General features: G+C 62.4%; 2 protein-coding genes and 1 long non-coding RNA gene across 3 annotated transcripts; 1 reads left to right on the top strand and 2 right to left on the bottom strand.

Moving 5' to 3' along the window:
- Positions 1–5: 5 nt before the first annotated feature.
- On the top strand, positions 6–2,595 carry LOC137463364 (uncharacterized). The gene is made up of 2 exons (XR_010993895.1): positions 6–1,482; positions 1,636–2,595. It is a non-coding gene; the product is annotated as an uncharacterized lncRNA (long non-coding RNA).
- A 117-nt stretch (positions 2,596–2,712) lies between these two features.
- Positions 2,713–14,008, bottom strand: ADD2 (adducin 2). Its single transcript, XM_068174471.1, is given in 16 exon segments — positions 2,713–3,445; positions 4,261–4,350; positions 4,430–4,580; positions 5,306–5,395; positions 5,488–5,607; positions 6,340–6,567; positions 6,569–6,598; positions 7,068–7,247; positions 7,988–8,086; positions 8,160–8,303; positions 9,314–9,463; positions 9,539–9,619; positions 10,768–10,919; positions 11,436–11,574; positions 12,232–12,406; positions 13,988–14,008. Coding segments are annotated over 15 exon segments (2,127 nt in total). The 5' UTR covers position 12,406; positions 13,988–14,008; the 3' UTR covers positions 2,713–3,146.
- A 510-nt stretch (positions 14,009–14,518) lies between these two features.
- Positions 14,519–17,719, bottom strand: FIGLA (folliculogenesis specific bHLH transcription factor). The gene is made up of 4 exons (XM_068174363.1): positions 17,423–17,719; positions 17,165–17,368; positions 16,459–16,602; positions 14,519–14,874 (listed from the first exon to the last, which is right to left on the bottom strand). Exons 1-4 carry the CDS (start codon positions 17,717–17,719, stop codon positions 14,539–14,541), a joined length of 981 nt encoding a protein of 326 aa, XP_068030464.1. The 3' UTR covers positions 14,519–14,538.
- Between the last annotated feature and the right edge of the window lie 1,414 nt (positions 17,720–19,133).

Here is a 19,133-nt window from a genome sequence, read left to right as displayed (position 1 = left end):
CGGAGGGCTCGGTCAGCACCGCATCCGGACGCACCGGCCCGGTCCCGCCGCTCGCCCTGAGAGCCCGCCCAGCCCGGAGAGCGAGGGGAGGGCCGGGAGGAAGAGGAGGGCAGGAAAGGGAGGGCAGGAAGGAGCGGAGGAAGGGAAAGGGAGGAAGGCGGGGCCGTCACCGTCACCCGCCGCAGGCCGCTGCTCGCTCGCGGCGCGCCCAGCCCGGCCCTTCCCGGCCCCGTTTCTTCCCGTTCCCGGCCCGGCCCCGTTTCTTCCCGTTCCCGGCCCCGTTTCTCCCCGTCCCCGGCCCGGCCCCGTCCGGCGGATGGAGCCGCATCCTCGGTTCGGGTCCCCGCGTTCAAGCAGGCGGGCGCGGCTCGGTGCCGGCGCGGCCCAGCCCGGAGTCCGAACGTGCCTGGGTTCGGTAATGGAGGGGCTTCTGTGAGAAGCTGCTGGAACCTTCCCGGTGTCCGGCACACCCAGTGCCAAGCGGCTCCGGGACATTTCCGTGAGGGCTCTGAATGGGGAGTCCCATTCCTGAGCCATGGCACCGTGTCATCCTCACCCCGAGCCCCGTCCCTGTCCCATACCCATCATCCCTTTCCCATTCCATTCCCATCTCCACCTCCATCCCCATTCGAATCCCAATCCCCATTCCATTCCCATTCCCATTGCATCCCCATTCCCATTCCATACCCATCCCATTCCCACCTCCATCCCCCCATCCCATCCAAATACTAATCCCTATTCCATTCCCATACTATCTCCTTCCATTCCCATACTATCTCCATCCACATCCCCATTCCCATTCCATCCCCATCCGAATCCCAATCCCCATTCCATTCCCATCCCCATTTCCATACCATCTCCATCTCCACCTGCATCCCCATCCCCATTCCATCCCCATCCCAATCCCATTCCGTCCCCATCCCTCGCCCCTCAGCCTCCGAGCGCTGCCGGGTGCCAAACACGGGGTTTATTTACACCGGCGTTCCACGCGCTCCCGGCCGCGATTGTCACCCGCGGGGACATGCCACCCCCGGCCTCCTGCAGGGGCTCGACACCCGCCCGGCCCCCGGGGCAGCCCCGGGTGGGAGGAGAGGTGCTGAGCCCCGCTGCCAAGGCGGGATCAGCCTATGTTTTCCAGGGGAGGTGCGGATGCGGAGGCCCCAGAACAGGGGTTTGCTCCCATCCTGAGCCTTGCTGGAGCGAGGGGAGGGGGAGGCAGGGAGGTGGGCTGGGGGAATTAGCCCAGGGGTGGTCCAGGGATGTGATCTTGGCTCTGTTGCCCTCCACCATGGTGATGATGGTGGCACTGGAGCCTTCGTCCCTTTCTACCTGGAACTCCCCCGAATTTCATAGAGGGGGAGCTCAATCCCCTGCAAAGCCAGCGGCCCTTGGGAAAAGGGGTGACAAAGGCCCTGGGGCCAGACCCTTGGGGACAAAAGGGGTGACAAAGGCCCTGGGGCCAGAGCCTTGGGGACAAAAGGGGTGACAAAGGCCACAGGGACAGAGCCTTGGGGACAAAAGGGGTGACAAAGGCCACAGGGACAGAGCCTTGGGGACAAAAGGGGTGACAAAGACCCTGGGGCCAGAGCCTTGGGGACAAAAGGGGTGACAAAGACCACAGGGCCAGACCTTCAGGGACAGAAGCCCTGGGGGAGCCCCTGGGTTGGGCTGGGGGTGTGGCAGTGCTGTCCTTCAGGAATTCCCCCCAGGTGTGACAGTGCTACCCCAGGGAGGTGACACGGCTGTCTCTGCAGGCTCAGCTGCCCTGGGTCACCCAGGGGGAACGGGCCCAGGGACAAAAATGGCCTCAAAGAGCCTTAAAATCAGTGGCAGTGAGGAACAGCCCCCCAGGTGACAGGGTTTAGGGGCTCAGAGTGTCCCCCTCGGTGCCCCCCATCCTGCAGGAGTGGGATGGGGACCTCTGGGGGGACACTGGGCAGGGCAAAGGCTCTTCCCAAAATCCAGGCTCTGGCAAGATCCCTGCCTGGGCTCTCTCTGCTCTTTCCTGCACCCCCCATTCCATGGGCTTCCTGCTCTTCCAGAGGGGATCCAACCCCCACGAGCTGTGAAAAGGTTTGAAGCCACAGCGATGGCACGTGGGAGAATCCTCCTGGGGTGGGGGAACCCCAAAGTGGGCGTTCTGGGGCATTCCAGACCTCCTGGGCAGGGCTCCATGGATGCAGGAAGGCTCAGGGCGAGCACCCCAGGAAACGGGGGGAGGATGTGGGGCTGATCCCGGTGATTTATCCCCAAATCCCAGCGCTGGAAGGGCTGTGGGGAGCATCGGCATGGCCGGGGCTCTTCCCGGGAAGGGGGTGGCCAGGAGGATGTAACGCTGGGAGGGAAGGGAACGCCGGGAAGGATGGAAGTTGTGCTGGGAATCCAGAGCTGGGAAAAGCAGGGGGCCGGCGTGGCCGGGGCCGGCGGGAACTGGCAGCGTGTGTTCATCCCGAAGTAGCACTTAGTGAGTGAGTTTTACTCAGTTTTAAATAACACAGACAATTCCCGGAGGTTTTTTTCTTCCCCTATTTTCCCAGGTGCGGGTCGTGCAGTGAGGTGGGGGCTTTTCCAGCGGTGGGAAATCCTGCTGCTCTTCCTTGGGTGGGGGAAACACGGGCTGGGGGTACCAGGAGAAGGGGACGAAGCGGTTCTTGAGCCCAAGGAGAGGAAGGTTACAATCCAGGGAGGAAAAACCTCAGCTCCTCCTTCAGGAACAGCGATCCCCCGCCTTCAGCTCGGTCCCGTTCTCCTGGCGAAGCGATGGACAGTTTTCCCTGGGGATGAAGCCAGCGCCATTCCAGCAGAGCTTGAAACAGAAGGTGAAGAAAATAACCACAAAACACCCTTTTCTTCCTCAAATCAAGCAGATCTGGGCTCTGGTGGAGAAAATTCAACCCTTTTCGGCCCACGGTGGGAAGGGGCCGGAGCCCAGGAGGGAGAGGGGGGAAGGAGATGCAGCGGGAGTTTCCCCAGACGGGGACCACAGTCTCTCTAAGCTCGGTGGCCGCCCCCGGAGGCGGGTGGCAAGGGGGACGAGGTGCCTTGTGCCAGGAGGGCCCGGAAAACAGCCGGGTTCCGGGGCTTTTGGGCCGCGCCTCGGGGTCTCGGAGATCCCCGGGGTGGCCACGCGTGAGGCCTCGGGAGACTCAGGATTCGATCTTTTCCTTCTTTTTGCCTTTTTTCAGGAAGGATGGGGTCCGGAATTTCTTCTTCTTTTTGGAGGGTGATTTGGAGGGTGAACCGTCGGGGGACACGGGGTTGCTGGTCACTGTCTCCTTCTCCTTGGGGGCATCCTGGTCGGCGTTGGTGGTTGTCCGGTCTGTCCCCCCTTTTCCAAGGTTTTCCTCAGTGCTTTGCTCTTCATCCTTCCCGTTCACCACCGCTGGTGGCTCCTTCTTGGCAGTGGAATCAGGGGGGGCTTGGCCACCATCGCCCTTCTTATCACCTTGGGAAGGGGAGAGGGAACAGGGAATTGGGGCAGCAGCACGGGTGTTGTGGGGGGGTTTATCCCCCCAAATGTCCAGGGGGCCTGGGCAGGAGCAGGATTGGGCCTCCACGAGCGGAGAACGTTGGGATTTGATCCTGTCCTGCCACAGGCACCACTTCCCTGAGCCCCCTGAGCCGCCCCCCTCCCTGCGGGACAAGCGATGTGGGATGGAGAGCCGGGGAGAGGCAGCAGGAGAAGCAGGAAGCAACAACGAGGAGGGATTCCCCAGGGGATTTCCTAAGGGATTTCCCCCGAGCGGGGCTGGAGACCGAAGATCCCCCCGAGCCCGTGTCCCTCGTGTCCGGGGTGGCCTCTCCGTACTTACTACGGCGCCAGGGATTCAGGGATAACTCCTTGGGTGACAGGCACACGGGGAGGAAAGAGAAAGGAGACGTTGTGGAGACAGACAGACAGACAGACGGACGGACACCACGAGACACCATGGCAGAGCCAGCAGCCCCGAGCCGCGCCCCGGCACCCGCTGTGGGTCGGAAGAGTGGGAACGCCGCACCCGCCGGAGTGTGGGGACTGGCGTGGGGCGCAGGGGTGTCCCCTGCACCCCACGAAGCCACCGGCAGACGCTCGCGTCCTCCTGCCGTGATCCCCATGGGTGCCCGGCCCCTCTGGCGCGGGCTGACAGCACGAGGTGACAGCACGAGGTGACAGCGAGCTGCGTCTCAGCACGGTTTGGCCACAGCCGCCCTCGTCTCCCCAAGTCCTGCTGCTCCCTGGGACCCCAGCCCTCGTTTTGGGGTGCTCGTCACCCCACTCACCCTCCGTGAGCTCCGCAGGCGCCGGGGGCTCCGGAGGGGGTGGCTCTGGAGGGGGAGCCCCGCTCTCCTCTGCTGCCGCGTCCTTCTCGCCTGCCACAGAGAGACACGCTGGCCCCGGGTCCCCTCAGCGCCACCCGGGGCTCTCCGGGGGTTTTGGGGGTCCCCCTACCCTGCAGGCGCTTCTTCCTCTCCACCTCCTGCTTGTACTCCTCCAGCTCCTGGTCCGTGAGCTGGCTGAAGGGGTTGGGGGGCTCTGGCTCGGGGGGAGCCTCTTCCCCAGCCTCCTTGGCCTCTGCATCCCCCAGGTGGCTCTCGGTGGACTGAAACGGACCCCCAGAGCGGTGTCACCCCCCCGGGGCAGTGTCAACCCCCCCTGCAGAGATGTCACCCCTCCAGAGCGGTGTCACACCCTCTGGACCTGTGTCAGCAGCCCCACCCCAGCAGTGTCTGCCCCGCTGGGGCAGTGTCCCCACCCCAGCAGTGTCCCCTCTGCCCTCGGGGCGGTGTCACTGCCCCAGACCGGTGGAATGCTGAGGAACCAGGGAAGGGCTGGGGCACTTGGGGTCATGTGGGGCTTGGGACAAGAGGTGACACGGGGTGACATTGGCCTGGGGATACACTGGGGACAGGGGGTGGCACAGGGGGACAGGACCGTGTCTGGTGCCCAGCAATGATGCTGCTCAGCAGCTGTGACTGGGGACACTGGGTGTCACGGGGCTGGGGACATGGGGTGACACGGGGTGACACGGGCTGTGGCCAGGCCTGGGGATGCAGGGCTGGGGACACAGAGAGACTCGGGGTGTCTGTCACAGGGCTGGGGACACGGGGAGACTCGGGGTGTCTGTCACAGGGCTGGGGACACAGGGAGACTCAGGGTGTCTGTCACAGGGCTGGGGACACAGGGAGACTCGGGGTGTCTGTCACAGGGCTGGGGACACAGGGTGACACAGGGAGACTCGGGGTGTCTGTCACAGGGCTGGGGACACAGGGAGACTCGGGGTGTCTGTCACAGGGCTGGGGACACGGGGGGACACGGGTGCCATACAGGGCTGCGGCTGGTCTCGGCGATGACGCTGGCCAGCAGCTGCGACTGGGGCCCGGCTGACTTCACGTCCTGGCGGTTTTGCTCGCGGATCTGTGGGGGAGGACGGGGCTAAATCCCCCTCCAAGGACAGGGCAAAGCCCCCCCGGCGCCCCGAGACCCCGCTGTCCCCCAGCCCAGCCCACCTTGTTGCGCATCTCCAGCACCTCCTGCGGGTCCGTGTAGAGCGGCACGAACTGGTTGGGGTTCTCGATGCGGATGGGGGTCCCACTGCTGCCCTTCTCCACCTCGTCCGCCCGCAGCCACTGCGAACCCGGCAACGGGGTTTTGGGAAGCAGGAGACTCCCGGGATAGAAAGGGGACCCCGACAAATGCAACGTGTATAGCGGGAAGACCCCGATGGTAGAGGGGAAGCACCATAAATGCAGGGAGACCCCGATAAACGCTCCTTGCATAGAAGGAGGACCTGACTAAATGCATCATACATAGGAGGAGGAACCCAATGATAGAGGAAGACCCCAAAAAAAGCATCTTGTGTAGAGGGGGGACCTTGACAAACAGGTGTTACATGGAGGAAATACCCCAATAAATGCATCTTGCACGAGGGAGAGACCCCAGTCGTAGAGGGGAGACCCTTATAAATAGGTCTTGTGTAGAAAGGAGACCCCCAACAGAAGCAATTTATATAGAGGGGAGACCCTGACCAATGTGGGGAGACCCCAAACAACATGTCTTGTCTAGAGGAGAGACTGCAATAAATACATCTTGAGTAGAGACCCTGATAATAAAGCGGAGACCCCAGTAAATGAGGAGACCCCAATAAATGCATCTTGCATCGAGGGAAGACCCCGATAAAGCCGGTGGCACTCAGCCCCACGAGAACGGGGTGGTGGGATCTCAAAATAATCATCATTACAGGATGCAGGTGGTGCCTGGGCCTCCCTACAGCCCAGATTTTAATGGGATCCATTGCCGTGACACTTTCACCTGCCTGGCCGTTGATCCCCAAGCCCCTGCTGCCCCGTCTGCCCCCTCACCGTGGTCTTTGTCCTCTGGGCGCCGGCGCTGCCCTGCGGCTCCTCGGCCAGGTTGACCCTGGTGTAGGTGTTGGGGGTGTTGAGCCACCTGGTCTTCTCCTTCTGCTGCTTCTGGGCGTGCTGGCGCAGGGCGGGGGTCCCGGCGGGCTCCTCCTCGAACACGAAGGCCGTCACGGTGGCGGGGATCAGCACGTCGCTCTTGGGCTTGCTCTTCTCCTGCACGAAGGGGGTAGCGGTACGTGTAGCCCGTGCGGTAGCCCTGGAAAGGCACGGAGAGGGGAGTCAGGCACGCGGGGATAAACCGAGGGGCTTGGGGGGGATTTTGTTGCGGACAGGTCGAGATATTATCAAAGAAAAGATTTATAAGTTCCCATAAAGAAGGGCTAGAGGGATGAGAAAACAACTAGCACTATTTAATAACCTATTTTAGTAAAGAACCTTTTGCACCTGTATAAGCTATAGGTCCCATGGGGCTCAGTGAACAAGGTATGTAAACATATCTAGAAAGAGAAAGTTTGATTACATTCAATGGCCCTTACCCAGCACTGAACTGGGCTCCACTGCACTGCTGACCAATTCGGCTTAGCCCAGTTTAACATCAGTTTAACCCTGATATTTCCTACAAAAACGTGAATAAAGAAGGGGCCTTTCCTGCACGAGGAAACTGAGTTCTGTCTGCTTTTCTCACAACCCGCTTTGGGGCGGCCGCGATGGCTTTTGGCGCTCACCAGGTTGTCCAGCATCCTCATGAGGGCCTCGAACTCGTGCTCGCCCAGGCGGCTCTTGTGCAGGGGCCCGAAGGTGGAGCCGGCGCGGCGCACGGCGCCCAGCCCGTGGGGCCCGCGCTGCTGCGCCCGCTCCAGCACGATCAGGTTCTCCGCGCCGCCCGCGCTCGCCAGCGCCGACACCTGCGGGGCACCGGGCACCGCTGGGCTCGGCACACCGGGGGACAGCCCCACGGCCACCCCCGGAGCTGGCGCTGGCACAGCGGGGAGGAACGGGGCACAGAGCTGGCACAGGGGATGGAAGTGAGGGGCAGAGAGCTGGCACAGCTCAGGGCATGGGGATGGAAACGAGGGGCTGAGAGCTGGCACAGCTCAGGGGATGGGGATGGAAACGAGGGGCACAGAGCTGGCACAGCTCAGGGCATGGGGATGGAAGTGAGGGGCTGAGAGCTGGCACAGCTCAGGGCATGGGGATGGAAACGAGGGGCACAGAGCTGGCACAGGGGATGGAAGTGAGGGGCACCGAGCTGGCACAGCTCAGGGGATGGGGATGGAAACGAGGGGCTGAGAGCTGGCACAGGGGATGGAAGTGAGGGGCTGAGAGCTGGCACAGCTCAGGGGATGGGGATGGAAACGAGGGGCTGAGAGCTGGCACAGGGGATGGAAGTGAGGGGCTGAGAGCTGGCACAGCTCAGGGGATGGGGATGGAAATGAGGGGCACAGAGCTGGCACAGCTCAGGGCATGGGGCGCTCTGGCTGAGCTGGGAGCTGGCACAGCTCAGGGCATGGGGCGCTCTGGCTGAGCTGGGAGCTGGCACAGCTCAGGGCATGGTGGCTGGGCTGGCTGCAGACCCGGCGCAGCTCGCTGCATGCTGGCACGGCTGTCGGCCCCGCCCGCAGCCCAGCCCTCGCCCCGCACTCACCTGCACCTCGCAGGCTGCCTGCAGGTGGAAGATGCTGTAAAAAGCCTCCTCGGCCGTGTCCCCCAGCGCCAGCACGCCGTGGTTCCGCAGCACCAGGATCTGCGGCGGGATGTCAGCGGGGCGGGCAGGGCACGGCGGGGGGACCCCCGCGCCCCCCCAGGTGCCCCCTCACCTTGCAGGTGGGCCCGAGGCACTTCTGGAGCTCCACGCGGTCGGCCTCGTCCTCCACCTCCCCGCGGAAGTCGAAGTAGGCGACGTCCCCCAGGAGGAGAGCGGCGCGGGAGATGGGCAGGAGCCCGCAGCGCATGGCCGACACCTGGGCACGGGGTGGGGAACAGGGCAGGGGGCCAGGGAACCCCAAACACCCCCCAAAAAACCCCACCAACAGCCCCCCAAAAAACCCCACCAACAGCCCCCCAAAAAACCCCACCAACAGCCCCCCAAAAAAACCCCACCAACAGCCCCCCCAAAAAACCACAACCCCCCCAAAAAACCCAAACCTTCCAAAACTTCCCAACCCCAACTCCTCACAAACTCCTCCAAAAAATTCATAACCCCCCTAAAATATCTTCCCAAAAAATCCCCAACCCCACGAACCCCTCCAAATCCCTTCATAACCAACTTCCTAAATTCCCCCGAACTCTCCACCTCCCAAACTCCAAAATGCCCCCAAAACTGAACTGCCCCCCAAGAACCCCAGCCCCCAAAATCCCCATCACTTTGTTTTGCCCCCAAAATGCTTCCAAATCCCCCAAACCCCTTCAAACTCCCAAGGAACTCAAGTCCTTCTCAACCTCCCCTCCAAATCCCCAAGATCTTCTTGTCCCCCCAAACCCTCCAAACCACCCTTCCACCCTCCCAAATCCCCCCAAACCCAACCTCTCCCAAAAGTCCCCACATTCCCCTAACTCCTAAGCCGCCCAAATCCCCCAAAATACCCTTCCCACCCTCCCAAACCTAACCTCCCCCAGAAGTCCCCAACATTCCCCTAACCCCCAGGCTCCCCAAGTCCCCCAAACCCAACCTCCCCCAAAAGCCCACACTTTCCCCTAATTCCCAAGCCCCCCAAATGCCCAAAACCCAACCTCCCCCAAAAGCCCCTACATTTCCCTAACTCCCAAGCCCCCCAAATCCCTCCAAACACCCTTCCACCCTCCCAAATCCCTCCAAACACCCTTCCACCCTCCCAAATCCCCCAAAATACCCTTCCCACCCTCCCAAACCCCACCTCTCCCAAAAGCCCCGACATTCCCCTAACCCCCAAGCCCCCAAACCCCCCCCAAACCCGTGTCCCCCCCATCCCCCAGAGCCCGATCCCCGGCGTACGGCGGCGGCAGCGGGGGTGTGCAGCCGCACGATGCAGCGGATGTCGGGGCGCGCCGCGTAGATCGCGGCGTGCAGGCTGAAGCTGCGCGCGTCGGGGGCGAAGCCGGTGCTGCCCTGCTCCACCACGGCCCCCAGCACGTTCACCTTCACCTGGGGGGCACGGGGGGGCTCAGGGGGCTGCTCCTCCTTGCCAGGCAGCCCCGGGGAGGGAGGCGGGGGGCTCACCAGGCTGGCCGCTGTCACCTCGCTGCACGCCAGCCCCTGCGGGGCCACCAAGAAGTGCTCCTGCTCCTTGCTGACCCGCAGCTGCCGCAGGGGACAGGGTGGGGTGAGAAGCAGCCCCCAAAAAAATCCCCACATTAACAACCCCGCAAAAGCGCCACACCTCTCTGATGGCCCCTAAACCATTGAAAAACCTCTGAAACTGCGCCCCAAACCAACACCCCGAAGGAACCCAACAACAACCCCAAAACCCCACAAACTCCCCCCAAAAATTACTCACAAGCCCTCAAAGTCCCAGCCCACCTCAAATGTCCAGAACCCGAATCGCCAACACCTCTCTAGGAACCCAACAGCTCCCAGCCTTCCAAAATCCACCAACCCCCAAAATCCCACCAAAGAACCACAATTCCTAAAACTCCCCAAATCTCAACTACCCAAACCCCCCACTTCCCTTCAAGAAAACCCCAAATTGGCCACTCACAATCCAAAATCCACCCAAAACCCCACACCTCAAAACACGACCTTCTCAACAAACTCCCTCAACTCCTCCTCAAACCCAGAACATCCCCAACCCTCCTGTCCCCCTGTCCAGGTTTTGGGGTGCTGGTGGTGTTGATGGTGTGCCCTAGCTGTGCCCATCTGTACAGGTCCAGCAGGTCCCACCCCCCCAAAAAAAACCCTTTAAATCCCCCCAGAACAACCCTGCATACCCTCAAAATCCTTTCCAGGCCCCCCGTTCCCACTGAGCTGGTTTTGGGGTGCTCATGGTGACAGCAGCATGTCCCAGTTGTGCCCAGCCTGTACCAGTCCAGGAGGTATCGAAATCCCCCTGAACCCCCAAATCCACTCAGGGCAACCCCAAATCCCCCCAGATCAACCCCAAATCCTCTCAAGGCAACCCCAAATTCCCCCAAGGCAACCCCAGGCCCCCTGTTTTTTTGGGGGGGAGGCGCTCACAGTGACAGCAGCATGTCCCAATTGTGCCCAGCCTGTACCAGTCCAGGAGGTACCAAAAGCCCTCTGAAGCCCCAAAACAACCCCAAATCCCCCCCAAACAACCCCAAATCCCCCCATGCTGGTTTTGGGGCACTCCCTGTGATGGCAGCGTGTCCCAGTTGTGCCCAGCCTGTACCAGTCCAGCAGGTACCAAAAGCCCTCTGAACCCCCAAAACTACCCCAAATCCCCCCCAAAACAACCCCAAATCCCCCCATCCCGGTTTTGGGGTGCTCACAGTGACGGCGGCGTGTCCCAGCTGTGCCCAGCCGTACAGGTCCAGCAGCCGGTGGATGCTGCCCACCTTGCAGCGCATCAGCCGCTCGCCCTTGGCCAGTGCTGGCCCCTCCGTCCCGTGCAGGTCATTGATGGGGGTGACCGACGCCAGCCCTGGGGATCGGGGACCCCCCATCAGCCGTGGGACCCCCCAAACCATGGGGGGTTCACCGGGGGCAGAGGGTTGTGGGGATGGGTTTGGTGGCTGGCAAGGTTTGGTGGACCCAAAGGTTTGCTGGACACCAAGGTTTGGTGGCCCCAAGAGATTTGGGGGTCCCCAGGGCATCAAAGGTTTGGTGGTGCCCCAGGTTTGATGGCCCCAAGGATTTGGTGGGCCTCAAAGGGTTTGGGGGATCCCAGGGGTTTGGTGGCACCCCAAGATCCCAAAGCGTTGATGGTTCCAAAGGTTTGGGAGTCCCTAAGATCCCAAAATTTGGTGGTCTCAAAGGATTGATGACCTCAAAGTTTTTTGGGGTCCTCAAGGTCCCAAAGGTTTGGTGGTTCCGAAGCATTTGAGGCCCCTGGAGGTCCCAAAGGTTTTTGTGAGATTTGGAGGCTCCAAGGTTGCAAAGATTTGGTGTCCCCCAAGGTTTTGGGGCTTTCCCCACCCCGCCCCTCGTCCCCACGTACCCATGGGGGAGGTGGGCAGGGCGGCAGGGGATGTGGTGGCCATGAAGTCGGCGATCTGCCGCAGCGCCCACACGTGCGACGAGTTGTTCCCCTTCTTCATCTGCTCCTGGATCAGGCTCTCCAGCTCCTCCCGGAAGGACTGCGGCACGGGGACAAGGGGACAACGGGCTGGGTGGCACCGCCGGGGACATCGGGGCAGGGGGTGGCACCGCTGGCTGGGTGGCACCGGCAGTTTGGTGTCGGGGACACCATTGCTCTGGTGGCACCGCCAGCTTGGTCACACGGTGATGGTGGCACCGCTGACTTGGTGACAGCATCACCAGCTTGGTGGCAGCAACGCTGCCAGCTCGGTGCCACAGTGGCGATGGTGGCACCGCCAGCTCGGAGGCACGGTGGTGGTGGCATTGCCATCCTGGTGTCGGTGACACCGCTGGCTTGCTGGCACAGCGGCGCTGGCAGCTCAGGGACAGCAGCACCGCGGTGGCAGTGCCACTGCCAGGTGGGGACACGCACCACCGTGTGGTGACATCTGTTCGCCTGGGGACAGGAGGGATGGGGCGGGGACAACAAAGGATGGGGCCAGGGACAAGAAGGGGCTGGCGACAGGAGGGATGGGATTTGGGCCAGGAGGGCTGGGGTGGGGGACGTGAAGGAAGAGGATGGGGACACGAAGGACAGGGGTTGGGGACAGGAGGGATGGGCTGGGGCACGTACAGGAAGAGGTTGGGACAGAAGGGACGGGGCTGGGGACAGGTGGGACGGGTTGGGGACAGACGGGACGGGGCTGGGGGCTCACCGGGCTCTGCAGGATCATTGTCACCCGCTTCTTCTGCTCCATGAGGTTGAAGTCCTGGCGCAGGTCCCCGGCCCCGCTCCGCGCCCGCAGGAACTCGGGGTCCTCCTGGGGGGCACAGCGCGGCCCGGGGCCGGGGGGCTCGGGCAGGGGCTCGGGGCTGGCGGCCGTGCTCATCCTGGGGACGCGGGGACACGCGGGGACACGCGGCGTCAGCGCCGGTGCCCCGGGGTACAGATTGGGGAGAAAGCACCGAAAACACGGAGCGGCTGCGGCCGGCAGATAAGGGCAGCGGGGACCCGCCCTGCCCGGGACGAGGAGACAGCTTGGGGACACCGGGGAGGGGACACTGCCCGGGCTGGGTGACAGCCCGTCACAGCTGAGAACGGGCACAGGGCAGGGCAGGGATGGAGCTGAGAACGGGCACAGCTCAGGGCATGGATGGAGCTGAGAATGGGCACAGCTCAGGGCACCCATGCAGCTGAGAACGGGCACAGCTCAGGGCACCCATGGAGCTGAGAACGGGCACAGCTCAGGGCACCCATGGAGCTGAGAACGGGCACAGGGCAGGGCAGGGATGGAGCTGAGAACAGGCACAGTTCAGTGCACCCATGGAGCTGAGAACGGGCACAGCTCAGGGCACCCATGGAGCTGAGAATGGGCACAGGGCAGGGCATGGATGGAGCTGAGAATGGGCACAGGGCAGGGCACCCATGGAGCTGAGAACGGGCACAGCTCAGGGCAGGGATGGAGCTGAGAACGGGCACAGCTCAGGGCAGGGATGGAGCTGAGAACGGGCACAGCTCAGTGCAGGGATGGAGCTGAGAACGGGCACAGGGCAGGGCAGGGATGGAGCTGAGAACGGGCACAGCTCAGGGCACCCATGGAGCTGAGAACGGGCACAGCTCAGGGCACCCATGGAGCTGAGAATGGGCACAGGGCAGGGCACCCATGGGCGCTGCCCTACGACCCCAGGCCCGAATTGGGGTCACCCTCTATGGGGGGCTCGGCTCCACCCTGCTGCCACAGGCAGGGGCGGTTCCCGGCCCACCCCGCGGACCCCAAAAGGGACCCTCCCCTCTCCTCCTGGTCACCATCACCGGGCGCTGTGGCGATGCTGCTGCCAAGGGCCCCCCAAAACACAGGGCGGGGCTGTTCCCCCAAACCCGGGGGTGACCCCCATTCCCCCTCTCGCTCCGGGCAGAAGGGGACCCCCAGATTTCGGTGCTCGGAGCGCACCTGTCTCACCCAGGCCGGGATAAATCCAGGGGGGCCGCGGTGACCCCCGGGCGCGGGGCCCGAGCAGCCCCCGGAGAAGGCGGGGGGGAGCTCTGGGGGCTGGGTCGGGACCCCCCCCGGGTTCCCCCTCCCAGCATCCCCCCCCTCCCCCGCCGCCGCCCGCGCCGCGCCCAGCGCCGCTGCGGCAGCCGCAGGGCGGGGGGGGCGAGCGAAAACCGGGATGGAAACCGGGATGGAAACCGGGATGGAAACCGGGATGGATCGGGGGGGCCGCAGCATCGCAGCATCCTCCCCCCCCCGGGGGTGGCCATGGGGGGAGGGATGGGCTCGGGTACCACCGAGGGATGGAGGCCCGGGAACGGGGGGAGGGGTGCGATGCAGCCCCCCCACACCTGCATGCAGCCAGCTGGGGGGGGGGGCTGAGGAAAGGGGGGGGGGGGTCACCCAGCCTCCCCCCAGCCTCCCCAAATCCCCCCTCCCCCGAGGGATGCTGCGGCCGGGGGCTGCTGCCATCACCCACCTTCCTCCTCCTCCTCCTCCTCAGAGCATCCTGACAAAGGGCCGCCCCCCCCCGGCACACCACGCGTGTCCCCGCACCTCCCCCCGCCCCGCCCTCCGCCCGCACCCCCCCGGGAACCCAATCCCTGCCAATAAACAAGGGGCACCCCCAAACCCAGCGCTGGCGCTCCCGCAACCCCTTTTTATTGTGCAATTAATTGGGTTCTTATTAACGATCCTTAATAAGCCCTTACCTTGGGGGGGGGGGATGGGAGGAGCTAATCACTAATTACAATTTCATAAAGAAATTAGTTACAGCTCTGCCCCCCCCCCCAACCTCTGCGTTTTAGGGGTGGCAGACCCCCTGCCCCCCCCCCAGTTTTGGGGTGAGGGTTTCATGGGGTGCAGGGCTCCAGGACAGGAGCGTGACCCCAAAAATGGGGGCTGGAGCCTTGAACTCGGCCTTCGGGGGAGACCCCCCCCGTCCAGGACCCCCCCGGGCTTTTTGGGGGGTCAGGCCAAACCTAAACAAAAAAAAAAAAAAAAAAAAAAAGAGAAAAATAAAGGTTTTTCTCACCTTTGGAGTATTTTGGGGGAAAAGGTGATCCCGAGGCTCCCTTGTTTGTGTCGGTGCTCCCCCAAACCCGGACCCCGTGGGTGACCCCCTCTAAGTTTTCTGTCCCCCCAAACCACCAGGGGGTCCCCAAGGTGATCCCTGAGCTGCTGCACCCCCCAGATTCCCGGGGTGTTCCCCAAATTCCCGGGGCGTTCCGCCCCCCCCCACTCACCGTCCCCCCCTTCAGCAGTGCCCCAGGCTGGGGGGGTCCCCAGGGGCACGGGGGGCACTGCCAGGCCAGGCTCAGGGTGCCCCCCTGCAGTGCCCCCCAGCTCCTGCTCAGCGCCGAGCTCCTGGGAAAAAGGGAATTAAAAAAAAAAAAAAAAAAATCAGAATTGGGGGTGCCCCCCCAATAATAACAGCCCCCCCCCAATAATAACCACCCCCATAATAAATCTATTTAATTATTAAATTAATTCCAACCCCAAGCAGGAAAATCCCCACCAGGGCCCCAGATTGTAGCAGGGTCGTGGGTCAGTTTCGGGGCCTACCCTCAATAATAATTCGAATTAATTTTTTAGTTTTTAAATTAATTCCCACCTGAAAAATGAGAATAAAAATCCCCCAAATGCCACTTTACAGGGGGTCAGTTTAAAGGTCCCTCCTCAAATAATAATTCAATTTAATTTTGATTATTAAGTTAATTCCAAGCTGAAAAATGTCAAGAAAAATCCCATGAGCCTCCCCAAACCCCAACATTATATAGGGGAGTTTGGAAATGGAGGGTCAGTTTTGGGGTCCCCCTATGCTGGAGGTCAGTTTTGGGATATTCCCCCCCAATAATTACATTTATTGTTAACCTTAAACTGAATTCCAAACTTAAAAAAGCAGCAGAAACTGGAAGAAATGTGTCCCCCCCTCCATGTACCCATCCCCAACCAGCCCCCCCCAAATTCCAGTTCTAAGGGGGTTTGGAGCCCAGGAGTCAGTTTTGGGGTGCCCCACAAAAACCTAATGACTAAAAACAAACTGAATCGTTGATTCCACGATGAAAAACAGCAACAAAATCTCCACGAGCCGCCCAAAATCCCACAACATTTTCGGGAAGGGGAGTTTGAGGGGTCAGTTTTGGGGTCACACAGGGCAGTCCCGCAGCAGTGGGCATTTCAGGGATTTGGGGTCAGTTTTGGGGTCACACAGGGCAGTCCCGCAGCAGTGGGTGTTTCAGGGGTTTGGGGTCAGTTTTGGGGTGGCACCTGGCAGTCCCGCAGCACCCCCCGCAGCACTCGGTGTTTCAGGGGTTTAGGGGCAGTTTTGGGGTCAGGTTTGGGGTCGCACCTGGCAGTCCCGCAGCACCCCCCGCAGCAGTGGGTGTTTCAGGGGTTTGGGGTCAGGTTTGGGGTCAGTTTTGGGGTCGCACCTGGCAGTCCCGCAGCAGTGGGTGTTTTGGGGTCGCACCTGGCAGTCCCGCAGCAGTGGGTGTTTCAGGGGTTTAGGGGCAGTTTTGGGGGCAGTTTTGGGGTCGCACCTGGCAGTCCCGCAGCACCCCCCGCAGCAGTGGGTGTTTCAGGGGTTTGGGGTCAGTTTTGGGGGCAGTTCTGGGGTCGCACCTGGCAGTCCCGCAGCAGTGGGTGTTTCAGGGGTTTAGGGGCAGTTTTGGGGTCAGTTTTGGGGGCAGTTCTGGGGTCGCACCTGGCAGTCCCGCAGCAGTGGGTGTTTCAGGGGTTTAGGGGCAGTTTTGGGGTCAGTTTTGGGGGCAGTTCTGGGGTCGCACCTGGCAGTCCCGCAGCACCCCCGCAGCAGTGGGTGTTTCAGGGGTTTAGGGGCAGTTTTGGGGTCAGTTTTGGGGGCAGTTCTGGGGTCGCACCTGGCAGTCCCGCAGCAGTGGGTGTTTCAGGGGTTTAGGGGCAGTTTTGGTGTCAGTTTTGGGGTCGCACCTGGCAGTCCCGCAGCACCCCCCGCAGCAGGCGGATGTACTGCGCCGCCGCCCGCAGCGTGTCCGCCTTGCTGGGCCGGCGGTCCCGCGGCACCAGCGGCACCAGCGCCCGCAGCTGCGAGAAGCCGCTGTTGAGGTTCCGGATCTGCGGGACACAGGGACCCCGGCCGGAGACCGAGGGGACCCCAAAGGGACCCGGTTAGAGACCAAGGGAGACCCCAGTCCCAGACCCCCATTAGAGACCGAGGGGGGACCCCCAGGTTACCCCAAGAGCCCCGAGTTAGACCTGGATCAAACTGGGATCCCTCAAGATCAAACTGGGACCACCCCCAGGATTCAACTGGGCTCAGCAGGTTTAAACCAGACCCGGCCCCAACCAAAATCGGGGTCCCCTCCCCAGTTCGATCCCACCTGGGATTGAACTGCCCCCAAGGATTAACGTGGGTCCCTCACTGAATCAAACTGGGACCTTTAAATTCGGATTAAACTGGGCTCGCCAGGACCAAACATGACTCCCACAATTAAACCGAGACCTCAGAACTCAGCTGACCCCAGGACTAAGCCGACCAACACAGAATTAAACCAGGCCCTCCTAAAGCTCTGCGGGGCCCCGCCGGACTAAACCCACCCCTCAAATGCAAAGTCCCCCCGGTGTGACCCAGCCGCGGGGGTGGCTTGGGGGTCCAGCAGGTTTCAGGGTCGCTCACCCTCTCCCTCTCCTTGGCGTTGGCCGCCTGCCGCCGCTCCAGCGCCTCGGCCGGGTCGCCCGTGGGCTCGTAGCCCCCGGCGGGGCCGCGCCGCAGGCGGGCGATGGGGGCCGGCCGGGGCAGGGGCCCGAAGCGCTGGCTCAGGAGCCCCTCCAGCACCTCGGGGGGCGGCGTGGGCTGCAGGACCCCCGGGACCCCCGACGGCTTTGGGACCCCCGGGGGATCTGGGCCCCTTGAGGGCTGCGGGACCCCCGGGACTTCCGACGGCTTTGGGACCCCTGAGGGCTCTGGGACCCCCGGGACCCCCGAGGGCTTTGGGACCCCTGAGGGCTCTGGGACCCCCGGTAGATCTGGGCCCCTTGAGGGCTGTGAGACCCCCGGGACCCCCGAGGGCTTTGGGACCCCTGAGGGCTCTGGGACCCCCGGGGGATCTGGGTCCCTTGAGGGCTCTGGGACCCCCAAGACCCCCGAGGGCTCCCAGACCCCTGAGGGCTGTGAGACCCCCGAGGGCTCCAGGGGCTCCGGCCGCCCCCCAGCTCTGCCGGGCTCACCCATCCCACAGAAGGCCCAAAGCTGCCCCCACTGAGCTGACTCAAAACTGGGGAGAAATTGGGCTGTGGGGGGAAGGGCCCTTAAATAGCCGGGAGCAAACGAGGCACAGGTGGGACCTGTTTGGGCCTGACGAGCTCTGGCTGTGCCTTGGTTTCCTCACACACTTGTCCAGGCCTGGTACCCCCAAAATGCTGATCCCTGGCTGTGCCTCAGTTTCCTCATCCACCATCCCAAAATCCTGATCCCTGGCTGTGCCTCAGTTTCCCCATCCACCATCCCAAAATCCTGATCCCTGGCTGTGCCTCAGTTTCCTCATCCACCATCCCAAAATCCTGATCCCTGGCTGTGCCTCAGTTTCCCCATCCACCGTCCCACAATCCTGATCCCTGGCTGTGCCTCAGCTGTCCCCTGTCGCTGTCCCACCCTGTTATCCACAAAGCCCTGAGCCCCAGAAAGGCCCCCCAAAAGGGGATGAGGGATAATTTGGGGTCCTGGCACCGACGGGCACCTGGATTCGCTCCGGAGAGGAGAGGGTGGGTCTGGGAGACTCCGGGCGTTCCTAAAAGCGCTTTCGGGTGGGAAAGCAGACAGAAGAGGTTTCATGACGCCAGGCCTGGCTCGGCAGGTGGCAGTGTTAGTCCCTGACATGCTGCAAAACTCGGGGAGGCTGGAAATAACACCGGCAAACCCGCCCTTTTTCGGCCGAAAACCTCGGGTCACCTCGGGTTGTCCGCCCTGGGGGGAGCCTCATCGCAGTCCCGGCACGGATTTCCCCTCCCTGAGCCCTCCAAGGGGCTCATCCCGGTGTTCCTGGGGGATCTGGGGGCTCCAGCGGGTGCTCTGAGGTGTGGGGGGGGCATGGACGTGTCCCCTGTGCAGGGCTGGGGCTGCCCTGCCTCAGTTTCCCCAGACCTGGCAGCACCTGGACACCATCCCCAACTGCTCCGGGATCCTGGAAGTTCCTTCTGTGTCCATAAGGAGAGTGAGAGTGCAGAGCAAACTCTAAAGAAATCCAAAAATGACCCTGAAATGAGAAGCACCTGGAAGTTAATTGGGGTTTTTCCTAAGAACTTCGAAAAACCCAATTTTCCTCTCTTTAATGCTCCGTAATGAGCTTCCCTGTCCCGCAGCAGGCTCTGCATAATCCCATTATCCCTGCCCCGATCTGGGCATAATTCTGGTGTCTGACAAATTAATCTGAGGGCAGGGAGGTGCAAAGTCACCCCAAAACCGGGTCCGTGCCCAGCTGCTCACCTGGGATCACCCCTGGGAACGTCTGGGGGGGGTCGAACCCCCCAGCTGGGGTTTGAGGAGAGCTGGGAAATGCCCCAAGCTCAGCAGAGGGGGATTAAATATTGAGGGGAAAATGAGGGCCGGGGGTGGAAATGGGGTTTGCAGGGGTGGCAGTTTTAGGGGT

This window comes from Anomalospiza imberbis, chromosome 28 (assembly GCF_031753505.1).
Source record: "Anomalospiza imberbis isolate Cuckoo-Finch-1a 21T00152 chromosome 28, ASM3175350v1, whole genome shotgun sequence".
NCBI classification, from domain to species: domain Eukaryota; kingdom Metazoa; phylum Chordata; class Aves; order Passeriformes; family Viduidae; genus Anomalospiza; species Anomalospiza imberbis.
Note: the sequence above shows the minus strand (reverse complement) of the source record. Positions and strands in the feature narration are given on the sequence as shown.

Coding starts and splice junctions, on each gene's coding strand:
- FIGLA (XM_068174363.1), bottom strand. CDS start 17,719: ATGGGTGAGCCCGGCAGAGCTGGGGGGCGGCCGGAGCCCCTGGAGCCC. Junction 16,603..17,164: donor ACGCCAAGGAGAGGGAGAGG/GTGAGCGACCCT, acceptor TGTGTCCCGCAG/ATCCGGAACCTCAACAGCGG. Junction 14,875..16,458: donor GGGTGCTGCGGGACTGCCAG/GTGCGACCCCAA, acceptor CCTTTTTCCCAG/GAGCTCGGCGCTGAGCAGGA.